The sequence below is a fragment of the Camelina sativa genome, chromosome 10, assembly GCF_000633955.1.
Source record: "Camelina sativa cultivar DH55 chromosome 10, Cs, whole genome shotgun sequence".
Taxonomy (NCBI): Eukaryota; Viridiplantae; Streptophyta; class Magnoliopsida; order Brassicales; family Brassicaceae; genus Camelina; species Camelina sativa.
In genome coordinates, this window is record NC_025694.1 from 3,885,627 (window position 1) to 3,898,003 (window position 12,377).

At 33.5% G+C, this 12,377-nt stretch overlaps 3 protein-coding genes across 3 annotated transcripts in view; 1 reads left to right on the plus strand and 2 right to left on the minus strand.

Annotated features, from left to right (window-relative positions):
• LOC104720015 (probable potassium channel AKT5) overlaps nucleotides 1–1,639 on the minus strand; it is a 3,280-nt gene extending 1,641 nt beyond the window's left edge. Inside the window, exons 1-4 of the mRNA XM_010437990.2 lie at nucleotides 1,205–1,639; nucleotides 531–896; nucleotides 376–433; nucleotides 8–295 (exon numbers count right to left, since the gene is read on the minus strand). Of these exons, the coding sequence (XP_010436292.1) occupies nucleotides 8–295; nucleotides 376–433; nucleotides 531–896; nucleotides 1,205–1,443 (951 nt within the window). The 5' untranslated portion in view covers nucleotides 1,444–1,639. The remainder of the gene's footprint in view (nucleotides 1–7; nucleotides 296–375; nucleotides 434–530; nucleotides 897–1,204) is intronic.
• LOC104716931 (early nodulin-like protein 1) lies at nucleotides 2,713–3,709 on the plus strand. Its single transcript, XM_010434409.2, has 2 exons — nucleotides 2,713–3,012; nucleotides 3,094–3,709. The coding sequence occupies exons 1-2, from the start codon at nucleotides 2,826–2,828 to the stop codon at nucleotides 3,531–3,533; spliced, it is 627 nt and encodes a 208-aa protein (XP_010432711.1). The 5' UTR covers nucleotides 2,713–2,825; the 3' UTR covers nucleotides 3,534–3,709.
• Nucleotides 4,974–6,591, minus strand: LOC104716932. The gene is made up of 3 exons (XM_010434411.1): nucleotides 6,269–6,591; nucleotides 5,923–6,148; nucleotides 4,974–5,602 (listed from the first exon to the last, which is right to left on the minus strand). The coding sequence occupies exons 1-3, from the start codon at nucleotides 6,479–6,481 to the stop codon at nucleotides 5,184–5,186; spliced, it is 858 nt and encodes a 285-aa protein (XP_010432713.1). The 5' UTR covers nucleotides 6,482–6,591; the 3' UTR covers nucleotides 4,974–5,183.

Here is a 12,377-nt window from a genome sequence, read left to right on the forward strand (position 1 = left end):
CATGAACCACCAAGTTGGTCATATTACCAATTATATAAGCTAGCAATCCAAGATTAAATATCATGTAGAAGAGGATGAAGGCCCTCTCGCTTGCATTGTTACCATGTATATCACCATAACCCGTTGTTGAGAAAGTTGTTATGGACCAATACATTGCTGTAACATACCGGATAAGCAAATTTTTCTTTGTCCAATTTTCCTCAGCAAGTGCCATAAATGTCATTGAGGGATCTGGGTAATGTGCAGCAATAGAATAGCAGAAGCAGGCGCCACAGTGAACCACAAAGAGAGCAGCCTGCAATACGACCATCAATGTCTTATAGTGACAGCAATAAAATATAGTTGCTTAATGTAAGATGATGTACAGATACTAACAAGGTAAAGTTTCGTGGATCGAATCCAGAAGTAGCTGAATTTCCGATCTTTCTCCAATCTGAAAAGCTCAATACAGGGCACTTAGAAGTACTATTAAAAAGAATAGAATAGCTTGATGAATAACAACAGATGATGAAACAGATTCAAAGCCTCACCTGGCAAAACATTTACTGACCCTGCGGAGACGCCATAGACGCAGCATACTGAAAATCCCATATCCTTGGATAGTCTTATGCAATAAGCTGGCAAAAAGTTCATAAGGAACTGTAGATACGATGTCAAAAATAAGCCAAGTGGAGGTATATCTCCAAGCTATTCTCTTGGGATCATCGACAAGGAGATAAGTTGACTTGTCTAAGAAGGCAACAAAGAATGACAGAACAATATCAACAGCGAAAAACCCGTTGACAATGTTATCAAGAATACTGAGAGGTGCTCTAGGTGTTTGCAGGAACCCAAACTCAAAAGGTGAAGCCCATGCTGTGTAGAGCACCAAAACCACTAGAAACCAATCCCACGCTCTGCAACATTGTGCAACTCATCATCAGTCACAGTGATATATACTATCATAGCTAAACAAAACTATGAAAAATCATGGAATTATAATGTCTCTTCACCAACACGAGCAATTCATCGAACAGTTTAGATTCATCAAAAAATTTGGGAATTGAGATTTTGCAATTTTCTAACTTCTCCAGAAATCTCAGAAGAAGAGAAGCTTAAAAAAATCAGTTCCACGCGAGACATGCATCAAACGATTCATCCAGTCCACAAAATCTCAAATTACACAAAAGTAAAGGAAGATACACAGAATCAGCGTACGTAGTACCTGTAGCGAGGATCGAAGGGAGAGACGATAAAGCAGCGAAGCTTAATACGACGGCCAGAACGACCGGCGGCTCCGACTCCGAGCGGCGGAAGAAGACCTTTGCTGAAACTGTAATGGCTCATTGTCCCGTCTTTAGATAAATGTTCGGCCGCCACATTCTCCGCCTCCAAAATAACTCCGCCGTCGTTCTTCTCCGGCCAAAACCACTCCATCGTCTTCTTCTTCTTATCCTTCTCCATACCGATCGATGCAGGAGGATTCAACTCTCTCTCTCTCTCTCTCTCTCTCTCTCTCTCTCTCTCTCTCTGTGACCTAAGTGGATAAAAAGGCCGTTCACGTTCCGTTGTCAAAGCAAAATTTATTGTTGAGAGGAGAAGCGTGTACACATGGGCTGGTCTCTAGTCTCTCCTCCTCCTTACCAATTCGGTTTTCTCCTTAACTTGGTGTGTGTGAGTCCTTTCTCTTTCTCTGGTTTTTTATTACCTTTTTTACTTTTTACCCCTGCTTCAACTATTTTCCCACCTTTATATACACATAATTCTTCTTACCATAAAAAAAATTAGATATCGTATCGACGAATACATCCCAATGAAAAAGAGTATTAATAAGTAAAGTTTCGGTTTTTTCAACATTAATAATTTTCCCCTTATTTGGTGTTTTTCCAAAATCACAATTTATTGTTCAGTTTCGTATAATATGATGATTTCCATATTTTTTTGGTTTTACGGATAGGTTTACTAGTTTTTGTGGAAGACTTTCAAAAATCTTTTAGGATTTTTTCCTTAAAAAAAAGAATCTTTTAGTAAAGATTCCTTACTTATTAATATAAACGTTATTATTACAATTCAACATTTTGGTAGTAGATCTATTCGTTTTAATAGAAGTAAATATCATAGCTAAATATATATATATATATATATATAATAAGACCCATGAATATGTGTCGCAATTTTCTTCTATAAATGTACATATTCGAAATTCAGAATTTTTCTAAAGTATACTACAATCGTCGATTTTGACAGTCAAATAAGAGAGATGAATTTCTTCTTCCAGCCAAAAGAGTTACTAGAATAGCTCAGTCAAAGTGTCAAACAATTTTCTTCCTTTGAAATTAAACATTTTTGAATATCCGAATTTTATCCGAATCTACCTAAATCTTTACAATAATTAATATTTGAAATGTAATTTTTTTTTTTATATAACTCAAATTTTCAAAAACAGTTATTACTGTTTTCTAGTTACTGACCCAATAGTATAAAACAAGACCATACGTTATATAAGTTTGAATTAAGAAAATGGAATTTAATTGTGGCGTGGTTACCTGACGAAATATATATGGTTGTCTGTATATGTATCGGAGGAAGAGAAGTTGAACGAAAGATGGCCGTTACTTTTATTGCATGTCGAAACGTGTAATGAAAGAAAATAAACGAGCACGAAAGTAACGCTTCTACTTAATTGGCATTTTCTCTACATATCGAATGCACAGCCAACGGCTATCTCTTGCCCACTACTTTCACCATAAATACACATCCATACAAGGGACCCAGAACACACACCAAATTAACAAGTTAGCTGTAAGTGAGTGTTGCTAATTAAAGTTTGTGGGTCGGAGAGATAGATGGTGTTGGTTAAAATGTTTGATGTTTACTTGATGATTGTGATGTTGATGGGTTTGGGGTTTACAATAGGGTTATCAAGTGGGCACAAGTTCTATGTTGGTGAGACAGATGGTTGGGTCCTTGCTCCTTCCGAGGATTATACTGACTGGTCTCACAGACACCGGTTTCAAGTCAATGACACTCTTTGTAAGTCTCTCTCCTCTATTCGATCTATGTGTACACAATGTGTCAAAAATGTCACTGATGCAACATTGTTGCTTTCGCAAGTTTTTAAGTATGTGAAGGGAGAAGATTCAGTGCTGCAAGTGAGTGAACAAGAGTACAACACATGCAACACGACTGACCCCTTGGCTTCCCTCTCAGACGGTGACTCTCTCTTCCAACTTAGACGCTCAGGCCCATTCTTTTTCATCAGCGGCGACATCGGAAACTGTCTCAAAGGTCAGAAGCTAGCCTTAACGGTCATGTCCACGGACCACCACAGACACACTCCTCGTCATCCCTCTCCTTCCCCGTCACCCTCAACGTCTCTGGTCCATCAGTCTTTGTCGTCGCCGGCACCTTCTCCGGGAGTGGATTCGTCTTCAGGAGCTCCTGCTCCGGCTTCAGGTCCCGCTGCGGCAGCTCACAATTCGGCCGGTTCCGTTGGTCCGGGGGTGGTTTCTCTAGGCTTGTTTCTCGTGATTATGATAAGCTCCATGGTTTAGAATTTGTGAGGGTATTACTTTCTCCAGAGATGAGTTTTAATCTAAATTAATGTGCCTTTTATTATGTTTATTGTAAGCTTTTCTATTTCTCCCGTCTCGTATTTGTCCTTGTTTTTGTGTTTAATCATCATGATCATGCAATAATGCCATTCATCATGCAAAAGTTCTTCATATTTTATCAAATCTTAAATTTTTATATGTAAAAAACGAATTAATTCTTAGTGAACGATTAAGATATTTTATACACAAGAACATAACTAAAATCAATCAACTATACTATAATAACTAACTGAGGCATTCAACAAAATATAGAGTTATAGAGGTAATTAGAACCGGGTAAACTAAGGATCACTTAGCTCCGGGTTGGATTTGCATCGACGCTGGAAACGAAATGATATGATTTGATTTGAATCGCGGGAATTTAAAAGCCGCAAGATATTAATTCAGTATTACGTTGAAGAAAAATTATCTACCGTGCAATTGTGTAAACGACGTAGTCGTACCTAGCTACATATAGTACATGTGGACAGGGGCAACATCCCATGCATATGCCATATATAGTTTCGTTTTGGAAGGAATTCTTAATTTCAGATTCCTAATGCTCTGCGGAACGAAAAAAGGTGATACTTGCACGTCTACTCAATTATATATATTACGCTACATAGAATTAACAGATTAATTTCTTTCATAAACTTTTGTGTAGAGAACTCCATAAGAGTCACGGATAACATGATTAAATTTAGAAAACGTTTATAGTGAAGTGAACCAAGAAAAGCGCGTACTAAAGAATAAGATGATGACTATTGAACTTCAGTACATAAACTCTCTGGCCTACTAGTCAATACTGGTTTTCATGTGATTTTTATTCACGTTTTGTTCATTTGCCAAATAAAAAAGAGTTAAGGGGGAGGTATTGGTTTAGGATTTAGAAAGAATTTTAATGACTTTATGTTCTTGCTGATTGTTAGAATCATAGATAATTGAAAGTTAAAAATGAAAGATTCTAAGAGATTGTTTAGGAAGTTTTTTAAAATCTTGATGATTTGTTTTTTCTAATCTTGTAAAATCTTTCTATTTGATGAAAGAGTTTTCATGACTTTTGTTATGAAGAAAATGATATAAAATCCTAAACCAATAACATAAAATTTGAATTCATTAACAATCCAAGATTCTTTTGTTTTACTTGAATAACATAAAACTTTTAATGACTTTATAAAACTCTTAATCCAATAACACTAGATTTATCAAGATTTTAGATAACTTTTTACAAATCCACAACCAATAACACCAAATTTTTAAAGAATTTTTAAAAGTCTTGATTGAATAACAACATATTTTACATAACTTTTAAAGTCATTAAAATTCATTCTAAATCCTAAACCAATATCTCCCCCTAAGTGTTTTATTGCAAAACCGTGTTGACTTCAAACAAAAATCACATGAGGAAATCGTCTCCTACTTCCCTTTTTTAACCCCTTTGAATATACATACATTAAAATATTTAATTTATCACAAAAAAAAAAAAAAGTTGCCCTGTTTTGGGCACACACGACAAAATCATCGATGAGACCGTTTCACTTAAAATCTCTCAAGTGAAACTCGCTCATTTCACTTTACTTCCCCCCTAACTTGATTTGTCTATATATATAATCAGACGACCGCTACGGCGGCCGGACGGCCCATTTCAGCACCAAGAAGACCATAACACAACATAGACACCCTCTGCTTTGCCTCAGGAAACCTATCCTCCTCCATCTCCGAAACCGGCGACACAGATTTTCTCTCGCACGTTCCGAGCCATTTGGCTTGCATGTACTTGTGTTTTCTCCAAGGACCCAAGTGCATCTTCTTGTCTTTCATACATTTCTTCGCCGCCATGCACAATATCTTTATCAATGACTTTAGCCTCTCCGTTTTCCCGACGTACACTTCCGGTAACATTCCGATGAGTCGCTTGTACTCTTCGCTACCTCTCGCCATCTCAAACTCCGCCCTAAAACATAGCTCGATCACCACCCGGATCTCGCCTTTCTTAGATTTGTCCACGATCTCCAAAAATTCATGCTCACCTAATTAATGTTTTAGAAAAAATAAACGTCATGGTTAGTCCAAAGTATTATAATTAATGACAACTTACTTCAAGGCGGAAGATGTTCAACAGTATTTATTTTTGTAGAATATCTAGATAATCCCGTTGACGTGGTTTATATATTAATGGCGTGATAAAGATGGGCGAAGGTTTCAAAAAACAAATACAAATTCCAACAAAATCTTTTAAAACAGTTTTTAATCTAAAAATCACATAGTAGTATATCTTCTTCTTTAATTAGGAAAACAGAATACTAGGAATTTAAAGATTCGAGTAAAAAAATAGGTTTTGATTGCTTACCAGCAGGGATCTCATGAGAGCTTCTCCACTTGGATTTGGAAATGACGCAATCATAGCCGGCGTCTCGTAGACGGCGAGATACTTCGCCGCGCAAACAGCTACGGCAACCGTCGGTCACCGGTCTTCCACAGACACATACCAAACCATTTGATCTAATTAGTTTCAACGCTTCCTTGGTTGCTTGTCTGATCTTTGTCTCAATTGAACTTGTCCTATACAGAGTCGCCTACACATTTCAGATTTGGTCCCAAAAAAAAACATAATTAATTAATGAGACCCCACAAAAAAGAACCTTTAATCAAAGAAAGAGTTTATATATACAAATAAGATTAAAAAAAAAAGTTACCTGGAGAAGTTGTTCTTGTTCTTGCCAAAACTTTATGTTCTCTTCAGAATTACAATCGGTGACGTCGTTATCAGCTTCTAATTCGTCGCCGGCGGCGAAGTTATAATCCTCCGGTGACTGGTTACCTTCGTCGAGGAAACCAAACAAAACATCGTCGGAGCTAGCCATGCCGTCGAGAAATTTCATGATGTCATCGGAATTTTGCCGATCCATTTCTTCTTTTTTTGAAAGGAGAGAGAGAGAGATGAGAAATGTTTCTTGTTTTCTTTTCTTTTCTTTCTTTCTTTTAATTCTTGTTGTGGGATGAAGAAAAATAGGAATAAAGAAGAAGGGTATATATATAGTCAGAGTCAGAGAGAGAGGGCTAAAGTCTGACTCGGATAAGTTGGGATAGGGGGACCCGCCTTGGAGGTGGGAGAGAAAACAGAGACAAGGCGCCGCGAACAAGTGATTGCTTTGATGCTCTGTTTTTTGAGTTTGGAAGATGATGACGCGTGAGTATATGATTGGGAACTGAGTCGGATCTGATGGCTAAAAAGACAGCTATTTCTTATGTCAGCATAGCCAATCACGACAACTTCGGACCACAGATTCGGATATACTCTATTCGAATATAATTAGTATACTAAATTTTTTGTTTTCTGCTAAATTAGATTAGATTAGTATACGCACTATTATCCATTTTTAACTATTAGATTTGTTTATATCTACCTAAAAAAAACAATTAGATTTGTTTATATCTACTTAAAAACAATTAGATTAATTTGTATGCTATTTTATTAATTTCTTAATTTGAAATAAGATTATCTGAAAAACTAGATAAAACGCGTGTGGAGTTAGATTAACGAAATAATTAGAGACGACGGCTTTGCATAAGGGAAATTGTGTTTTAGGCCCCTAAATAATTACGTTTTAATTCACATCTGGTCTAGTGACTAGTGGTATGGTTTGCTTTAAAAATATTGAGGAAAAGAATTAGGTTAGTCAATTATCTTCATTTTTTTTTCCTAAACGGTTACACGGTGTTTTTGATTTTTGTCAAAGCAAAATAAGTTTATGTTCCTTGACATAAACGTTATTTTGGTGTGGATAATATTGTAACTAATAACGTCCACGGTATTTGAAACTTTCTCCCTTAAAACTAGTGTGGAATTACATCCCAATTTATCTGAATTATTTCACGCGACTCAAAAAAGAAGAAGAAAAGTGCAATAATTAAGTTATATCTAAAGGAAAAAGTGTAATAGTTAATAATCATGAAAAGCAAATTTGCGCAAGTCGCTAGAATCGTCATGATCTGTGAAAATAGGACCCACGTGCCAATAATCAGACAGGGACAAAGACATCTTACGTGGAGGATAGCCATACACGTGTTTTCTTGTTCTAAACGCACTTATCCCCAACTAGTACTACTGATATGGGTTTATCTCCTTTGTCCTTCATGCCACCAAACTTAATATTAGTGGTGATTTAGCTCCAAGTTAGAACTTACATTACGAAAAATCCTGCTATCATCCTTCTTTTGTCGCTCTTGACTAAAAATTTACTCTAATCTAATATTTTAGCGTGAAATATACATTTTCTGAACTTATGCAAATCACGTTTATCTATGCAGTTGTATCAATTTAATGGTGTCGGGTTTAGAGTTTTTTCGGTTACTTTATGTATGGTATAATAAAAACTTTAGTTTGGTATGAACAGTAATGAAGGATTGGCAAATGCGGCAACAGGAATAGATCATATTTCGATATATATATTTCAAGATGTTTATCAAACCATATGTATATTGGCACATGCATGGTTTAATTTTTATATATCACTTTCCAGTTTTAAACAGATGTTTTTTCTTGATCGCTCACATGAAGTGTTGAACGGAAAAAGAGTTGAGATGCAAATAAATAAAAGTAATAAAATGAGTTGGTTTTGTAGAATATTCCGCATTTTTTTCCAAGAGGGGTTTTGATGAGGCCGGGAATATTCTGGAGCAAGGATCACATGGTGGCAGCATGTGGACCAGATCCTTGAGGTGAGGTGAACACTAAACAGTTTATTCTTTGTTGTTATTAGTACGTACCCTGACGGAAAGAAATTGTAAAATGTGCAAATTACGCAATCATCAATCATATGCATGCATGATGCATTAATGCATACATTGACATTGTTGTTGTTTAGTAGATAGGTTCGTACAACTTTCTGAATATTCCCGAATAGTGATTAGGTCATTCTAAGGAAACATGAAACTTTTTATACCGGTGGTTATACTTTTTGGTTTACGAAAAAATAAAATAACTATAGGCTTTGAAATTCTGATCATGGTTACCTAGGTTATATTTTAAGAAATAGGCATTTGACAATTTTAAAGACGATGCCCATAATATTACCCCAAAATTGTCCACAATGGTACATAATACTTTGTAGTTTGTTAGTATGTATATATCAAAAATTATTCTTGTATATATGAAATTAATTATGAATATAGTTTGTTCTCACACTTGTAATTAAATGGTAACTGAAAATATCCATCATATTTTGAGATAGAAATAAGGTAAAATTCATTATTAAAAAAAAGGTAGTATTAAATACCTTAGGCAGCTGTATAAATAGAATGGGATCACAAATTGATACACAAAAAAACAAACTTTTTCTTTTTTTCTTTTGAACAAATCACAAAAAAACAAACAAGAGTAAACTCTCTTAGCAATTCCCTTATAGTAACGGAAGAATGTCGTCATTTGTTATCAAGTGGTTATTTCGCCCATTGGTGGATTTTCCTTTGTAGCTAATTTAATTATCATAAATTATTAATGTTTTACTATAACCAATTCATAAAAAATCCATGGATAGCGTACTCTTTTTTTTCTTCAAGATTGTATGTGCGTGTATCTGAATCGTAGCTGGCTACACATATTTTTAATATACAACATGCATGAACAAGATTATACGAAGTTCTTATACTATTTGAGTCGTTTTCCATACGTTAATTAAAAAAATAGTAGAACCGACGCAGACTGCATGTTTTTGTAGTGATATACTGATATAATTAAAATGAGAGTCAAATAAATTTGTGTGGTTATTTCAATTGACTCAACGCTGTGAAAAGCTGTCACGTATAAGTTTGTGGGAAAAGCTATGTTATGATTATGTTCTTGTATATATATATCAGTTACATCTTAAATTAGTTCATTTTGGACTCGTTGAATAAAGATTCTGAGATCTTATGCTAATCTTTCACGTTAGTAAGACATATATAATGCACAATACACGATTCTGATGTCAAAGGATATATACATATCTATATATACTACAGAATTCTGCTAATTAAAATACAAAAACCTGTTTTTAAAAACTTTTTTACAGATTTTTTTCTTTCTTTCTTTGCGACTGCGTTGGCTTTGCTCTGCTTCTTTCGTCCTCAACCACAGGTGTTTACATATATATATATATAAGTAGTTATTTTGCACAGGAAAAAATATATTACTGAAACTTATATGAAAAATGTTTTATTAGAAATTTAATTTAAACTGGAGTCATACATATAATAGATGATTGTATAACTTATACAGAACATAAACTCAATTAAAAAAATTATCTGCAAGGGTTAAGACTTAAAACATAGATAATAATACCCACTAGATTTTTAAAATTTTTTTTAATGAGAAATGAGAATTCATATTGGTCTATTGGAAATGTGTCTTCTAGAAGACGGGACTCATTCGACAAGTTCCATTTGTGTGTATAATATTCCAGTATGATAATATATTTTAAACACTTTTAATTTCACTTATGTTTTATAACCTTTTTAGCCTATAATTACAGTATATGATTTTAAAACTGTTACTAGGTGCTAATAAGTGCTAACTGTCATATTCAACTTACTCCAATGGTAAGAGTTGAATATGGATAGTACGTTATGGGTGTATGGTAACTTTGTAATAATCTTAATACAAACAAACACACGAAAAATGTCAACAATTTAAACTCCCCATCTAATTTTCTTTTGTCTATAAAGATGCAATGTATGAATCTGAATTCGATTGATCATATATATATATAGTAACAACATTGGTATACAAACTACTAAGCTATAGTATAAGTTATGGTCATTTGGTTTGGTTTGCCACAAGATCATATTACACCCATAGGACAATATGTTTAGCAATGTGTTAAGAAAACAGTATTAAGAAACAGCTTTGGTCTTGCATTGTAAAATGTTTATTTTTCTTTTGAATATAATTTAACATTAAATTCAAAAAAATAAGTTTGGTCATTTGAAACATCTCTCTTGCAACAGTTTTGTGTGGATACATACACTAGTTTTTTTACAATTTTTGAAATAGTTTATTCTTAATTGAGGAGTAATTCCTCAAAATTCTAGAGAAACAAAAAAAATTGAGCCAAGACAAACCGTTTGAAGAGGTGCTGGAGCATACGAAAGATCTATATAGACTATAAAGGCTAATCGATATTTTCTGTTTAATTCATGTATAATTAATTTATAACTTCACAAGATATACTACTGTCGTACTATATATTATTATTTTGTCACAAATCACAATAATTTTTATTATTTAGAGGAGTTCTTTTGGCTAGGAGTGAAACCGAAGAGCCAAAAGAAAGTAAGGTTAACTTATGTGTTCGAAATTGAATAATTTATAAACGTTGTTATATCAAAGCTTATTTGAGAAGGATATTTTCTGATCTCGAATCACTTGAAAGTTACGGTCCCCTGTAACTTACATTATGTGTTAAGAACACTTGGCAAAAGATACTACAATTTCTTATATCCATTGTGATTTTGACAAGAAAATTGAAATGGTAACTGCTAAAAGAACATACTATATATATATATAATATATATGTGTGTGTATATGAACCATGGTTAGGTCTTATCACCAATGTTCTAGAATAATTTCAATGTTATATACGATAACTTTTCTTACACGGCTATTACTATGTTTTCCTTTTAACGGATTGGCTATGAGATTATGTATATTATCTTTATCAAAAAAAAAAAAGAAAGATTATGTGTACGTATTAAATAAATATGAATATATATATATATATATGCGACTAAGCCATTGGTTATCTATATTGTATGCCTTGGAAGCTTTGAGGATAGCAAAGGAAAATTGTAATCAAACACCAAATTTCGCCTTAGCAATAACAAAGTAGTAGTCACAAACTTAGAGCTCCTTGTTCTTCAATGCGTAGATTAGTATTCATTGTCCATAAATCTACACATTCTATATCACAAGTTCAGAGAACTTTGCCACACTGTATCAACATGTTATAGACACTATCAACTTAAGTATTGTTTTCTTCTTACTTTAACAAACTAGAGACCTCTTGAGTCTTGAGATGTCGAAACTTTATATGTGTGGGGATTTGAAAAAGTACCATAAACTTTGGCATTGTTTGTAAAATACAATCACCATCTGTTTATTTTAAGTTATAAAGGATACAAATTGCTAACTTTCATTAACTTTATTTGAAGGGAAACACGTTTATCTTCATTGGTCTTTATAATAAAGGAACCCCATATTCTTAGTGATATTTTTAACTTTATTTTGATGGTTTTTAAACATTAGTCCACAAAAATGATACAGTATAAATATTTTGTAGCTTTAAGAGATTTAATCAAGGAAGAGTGGGATAAGAAGGAATCAAAGTTGGAACATATATTTTCTTTTTTCACAAATTAGTTTGTCTCCCAACATTTAGACTGATGGGATATTCCCATCTTAAATTTCAGAATCTAAAACATTATACAATGTTTTAAAACATTATATAATGTTTTAAAACATTATATAATGTCATTATATCTGATTTTTTTTTGTGGGTGTGTGTGTGTAAAGAACTAATAATCATATCAAAGTCCACAATCAATCTAATATCCAACCAAAAACAACTGAAGTGTTGATAAAGTTCCATGTCTTAATGATCTATAAAGTGCTGTTTATATCAATAAATTATGCCAATTTGCATCAGCATACATTTTAATATAGTTTTAATGTAATATTTATATGAAACTCACTATCAAACACTTAGGAATTGGAATATTGTGTAAAAGTATACGAATCAAATCTTAAAATAAATATAGTTTCTATCT

Coding starts and splice junctions, on each gene's coding strand:
- LOC104716931 (XM_010434409.2), top strand. CDS start 2,826: ATGGTGTTGGTTAAAATGTTTGATGTTTACTTGATGATTGTGATGTTG. Junction 3,013..3,093: donor TCAAGTCAATGACACTCTTT/GTAAGTCTCTCT, acceptor TGCTTTCGCAAG/TTTTTAAGTATGTGAAGGGA.
- LOC104716932 (XM_010434411.1), bottom strand. CDS start 6,481: ATGGATCGGCAAAATTCCGATGACATCATGAAATTTCTCGACGGCATG. Junction 6,149..6,268: donor AACAAGAACAACTTCTCCAG/GTAACTTTTTTT, acceptor TGAAATGTGTAG/GCGACTCTGTATAGGACAAG. Junction 5,603..5,922: donor CTCTCATGAGATCCCTGCTG/GTAAGCAATCAA, acceptor AACATTAATTAG/GTGAGCATGAATTTTTGGAG.